We start from the raw sequence: 4,467 nt of genomic DNA, 5'->3' as shown, positions 1-4,467 counted from the left end.
CAGCGAGCGGCCGCCAGGTCCGTGCTCACGCCCTCGAAGAACTGCTGGATGCAGACCTTGGCAAAGCTCCTGGCGTGCTCCGCACACGTCTCGTCGAACAGCTTGCGCTCGATGTCGATGTAGTGGGACCAGTACCTGCTCTTCAGGAAGGCAGCTTGTGTGAAGCAGGGCCGGAGGGATCTGACCAAGAAAGCCAGCGCGGTCATCAGCAGCACAAAGCACCAGCCCAGAGCCTGCAGGGACGAGGGGGCAACCGGAGCCGTCACAGGCAGGCGGAAGCACGCGCCCAGCGCTTCCCACCCCCTGGTGGGAGCCCCCGGTTCTCACACCGCCTGCGCGGGGCATCGGATCTCACTCGGCTCAACACACCCAACACAAATTTACCAGTAATACGACATGAGTAATGGCAGCAGCAAAGATGTGGGGGCAAGGGGTTTACAGCAGTGGTTTTATTCAAGAAATAAAAAAGAATGAGAAAGAGGACAAAGGGAAAAGCAATTCACATTTTTGGCAGAATGGACAATGGGAAAAGTACCCTGAGTTCAACTATGCATAATTACATCTTGTTACCTTCTATATGCCAGAAAAATATTTCAGGTCATTGTGTATGAATTTACAGAAATACTAACATTTCAGAAGTTTGGAGATTTAAATATTTGAAAATATTACTCAGCCTGGCTCCACTTTGGGCTGTTTGACATTTGGCTGCATTTACATTGCAAATGCTGGACTAGGAGACCCTGCGCACCATGTAGATGCATCTGCACTGCGATTTTGTTCAATGCACCCATGTAGGCAGCACCTCTCTGCTTCTTGCTGTGTACGGCATCCGCAGGCAGTGACCATAAATAACACCAGACCGAATCCTGCGCCCAGCCCTCGGTCCTGCCTCCGATACAGCCGTGCCTCACCCGGGTCTGGGATAGTCTGTGTCCTCCGACTCACAGCTAATGTCGTTCCAGATAATCCCCGGGTTTCTGCAGCTGTCTGACGTTTTTTCCAAGCTGTTGGACTTAGTAACATCTATCATGGGTGAGCAGCGGCGACAGGCTCCCCTGTTAATGGGGTCTGACGGGAAGGGTGAGATGAGGGCAGAGCCAGGACCAGTTTCACCATTGGCCTCAGCTCAGGCAGCCGCCGGGCTGTGCAGGCAGAGCTCCTGAGGGTGAACCCCGCTGTAAATGCAGCCCCCTGAAAGAGCACCTGGGAGGGGGGTGTTCTGGGTGGCACCTCTTGTTTTGCAGCAACCAGTGTTACCCAGGAAAATCTGCTTTCTGTCTTTGGAGAAGTCCCTATGCCTCTGTTTCTCTTAAACTGGGGATAATTCCTGCCTGCCCACAGGAGGTCAGGGAGAGGAGCTGCTTTTAAACAGGAGTACATGAGTGACCAGAGTGGGTCAGACCATCCCGTCTCCCATGTGGCCAGAAGCAGAGGGCTTGGGAGGAATTAAGCACAGGAGAAACAGTTAGTGGCAATTCTTCATTTGTGGTTCCCTGGGATCTTTAATAAACACACGCTGGCTGCTTCCGTGCAAGCGGCAGAGGCAAGTGGCATAGATGGTTATCAGCCCATCGCTTGCACGCATTGTAATAAACAGCAAGAGCAACCGTGGGCACCCGGTGGGTTACAGGAGGGAGTGACAGCCCACCAGCCACTGTGTGACATCCACGTCAGCCCCTTCCGAACTTGCTCTAAATAAATCTCTGCATACGGCTTGGCAGCGTGTGGCTGCCCCGCAGCCCCAGGCTGCCCGGGCAAGAGGAGGGACTGCGTTACCAGGACCACGTACAGCTTCGGTCTCTGCACCCCGCTGGAGGCGTAACTCCCCAGCGCCGAGTTTGAACCCCTTGTACCCCTGCGCAATCACCAGTCTCTCCTCCTGCAGCTTGATTTCAGCAAGGAGATTCCCTTGAGGGATGAGCTAATGCTGGCAGTGCCTAACCCTAAACCACTAGCAAAGGCACAGCCGTGGTGCCTCTTACCTGTGAGATGCAGCGCAGGTACCTGACGGCCACTTCGGCGGCAATGATCTCCTGTCCGTCGTAGATCTCCTTGCAGGGGATGCGGGCGAGGACCTGGTTCATCTCCCCTTGGGAGAGGCCGGGGTGGCTGGCATTGCCCAGGGTCTCCACGGGCACCGAGGTGCAGAAGGCGCAGGTGATGCACTTGCCGTCCAGCAGCGTCACCGAGACCCAGACGGCCGGGGCGATCATGGCCCGCTGCGCCATGGAGCAGAACATGTAGCGCAGGACGGCCGGGTCCTTCCCTCGCTGGCCGTGGGGTCGCCTCCACTCCTCCGCCAGCATGGAGACGTTGTTGTTCAGCACAAAACCCAGCAGGAACAAGATGAGGGGGGGCACCAGGAGGATGCCCAGCCCGTAGGCCAGGTTGTAGCGCGGCAGGCATGGGCAGTTGAAATCAAAGGCTGCGTACATCTGGGCGCTGGCGAGGGCCATAATCCCGCAGATACCGTTCATGAAGGACTCCTGGTTGGACTGGAGAAACTGGAAGATCATCCGAAACTTGTCCATCTTTCCTTGATGTGATCCCTCCCCCCACCGGGGTCCAAGCTGTGGCTCGGTTTACTTCATTCTTTCAGCCTCCCCCTTCAAAGACAGGTATCAACAAGTCTCTATGCAGTTCCCCGATTTATTCATGCACTCTTACAGCCCCAATATTTAAAGCAGAAAATTAAAACATTTTTTTTCTGCTGGTTTTGCTGCTTGCAGAAACTCGGAGTTTGCTTCCTCCCGCTCTTCTTTGTGTCTGTGGGACCTGGGTTGTTTCTGGTTTGCTAGACCTGGCTTCGTTCTTCCCCACCTCCCCATTTCTGCAGTCTCCCAGTCACCCGTCCCCTCGGCTGGAGGGTGCCGGTGTTACCATGGCTGTGCCCTGCCCAGAGCAATCTGTGCCCTGGGCAGAAAGGGGAGTTGGCTGGTCGGCCTCTGTGAACGTGTCTGCAAATGCAGGCGTGCTGCATTTGGTCCTGGGTGCTCCTCCCAGGGCCGAAGAGGACGCCCCACCTCTGCGGTGCCGGCCCACAGGGGGAAGGGGGGCTCCAGGGCTTCCCCCCCGCCTCCGCGCCTGCATCGCCCCAGCAGCAGCGCAGGCAAGCGCCTGACTGGTCTGCCGGCTCCCTGGTCTGTACCTGCTTCTGCTTCACTGGGAAATGCCTTTTCTCTGTTTCATTCTGCAGAGGGAAGGGAAGAGAAAAGGAAAGGCAGAGGAAGGAGGGATAAAGCTCTCGGTGCTCTGGGATGTTGTATCTGTACTGTCAAAGTCTGTTACTCGCTGCCCTCCATCCTACAAATGTCTGTGTTTCAGCCAGACTTACAAGATGACACTTGTAGTTCCTTGGTTTTCACAGCCCTGTGCCCTCGGGGCTTGCTAAAATATCCTTCAAACCCTGGCTCCCATAGTCTGGTGACATCCGGAGGCACGTGGTGCTTTTCCTGGCTGGAGAAAAGCAGGCAGAGGAAGGAGAGAGGGCTGCAGGAACAGGGGCACAGGGGATGAACCCCGCACCACAGGCGGGGGCCGCCGGCACCACAGCCGGTCCCTGCTGAAAGCATCCGAACCCTGAGTGCCCCTGCTTTCTCAGGAGATCCTCCCTGCTCAGCAGAGCTCTGAGATTCAGGTTTTCCCCTGAGATTTCTTCTTTTCACCCACTTTCAATGAGCATTTCTGAAGGGCTTGAGTGCCCTTTGCTCTCAATGGCAGCGGTGGAGGCTTAATGATTTTCTTGCAGCTGCCTCTTGTGGGTATAATCCCAGCCCCTTGATAAATTTGAGATGTATAGGAATTTGGAATACAAGGACGATGTGTAAATCCTTGCCAGTGACCTCCCTGGTCCCCTGCTGTCCCCCGAGGGACCGTGTTTCCCAGCGGTGCCACATCACCTGCGGGCATGGACTGTGCAGAACCCTTCCTGCCCATCAGGCTGGCGGGTACCAGCAGCCCCCGGTGCTCCTCAGCAGTGGAGCTGCTGCTCCTCTGAAGGTCACTCAAATCCTGATGAGAAGGGCAGAGGAAGCACCAGCTGAGCCAGCGACGTGCATCCATTTAGCAGGAGAGGCCGAGGCTGGGATTTGGCCATATGCCTTGACCTGAGGCAAAGGTGTTTAAGGGCACATTGCCCAGGCAACAGTGCACGGTGCAGGGAGGACTGAGCTAGCCGGGTGCTGCGCGGGCCGGTCCGTACAGCGCAGGACTGCTGACAGTTTAGCCATGCCGCTTTACCTGGGCTTGTTAATTCAGTAGCAACACCAGGCGATCTGGACCCAAGCAGACCTGAATACCTGCATTGCGCTCTCTGCTCTTTGTGACCAGGAGCAGCCCAGGCAGAGCCAGCTCAGATCTGTGGTGGACATGTCCCTCGTGTTGACACTGGGGTGCAAAGCTGCCCCATCATTTCCATCCCTCTCCCCTTTCACAAGGGCACGGCTCAGCTCGTTGCTGTCAGCCCTA

General features: G+C 56.2%; 1 protein-coding gene across 1 annotated transcript; it reads right to left on the bottom strand.

The window, feature by feature from the left end:
• Positions 1-8: 8 nt before the first annotated feature.
• CALHM1 (calcium homeostasis modulator 1) lies at positions 9-2,531 on the bottom strand (the record flags this gene model as incomplete). Its single annotated transcript, XM_010287073.1, has 2 exons — positions 1,983-2,531; positions 9-233 (listed from the first exon to the last, which is right to left on the bottom strand). Coding segments are annotated over exons 1-2 (774 nt in total), but the record flags the coding sequence as incomplete, so codon positions are not given.
• Between the last annotated feature and the right edge of the window lie 1,936 nt (positions 2,532-4,467).

The sequence above is a fragment of the Phaethon lepturus genome, unplaced genomic scaffold (assembly GCF_000687285.1).
Source record: "Phaethon lepturus isolate BGI_N335 unplaced genomic scaffold, ASM68728v1 scaffold44495, whole genome shotgun sequence".
Classification (NCBI taxonomy): Eukaryota; Metazoa; Chordata; class Aves; order Phaethontiformes; family Phaethontidae; genus Phaethon; species Phaethon lepturus.
This window is presented reverse-complemented; position numbering and strand designations above follow the sequence as displayed.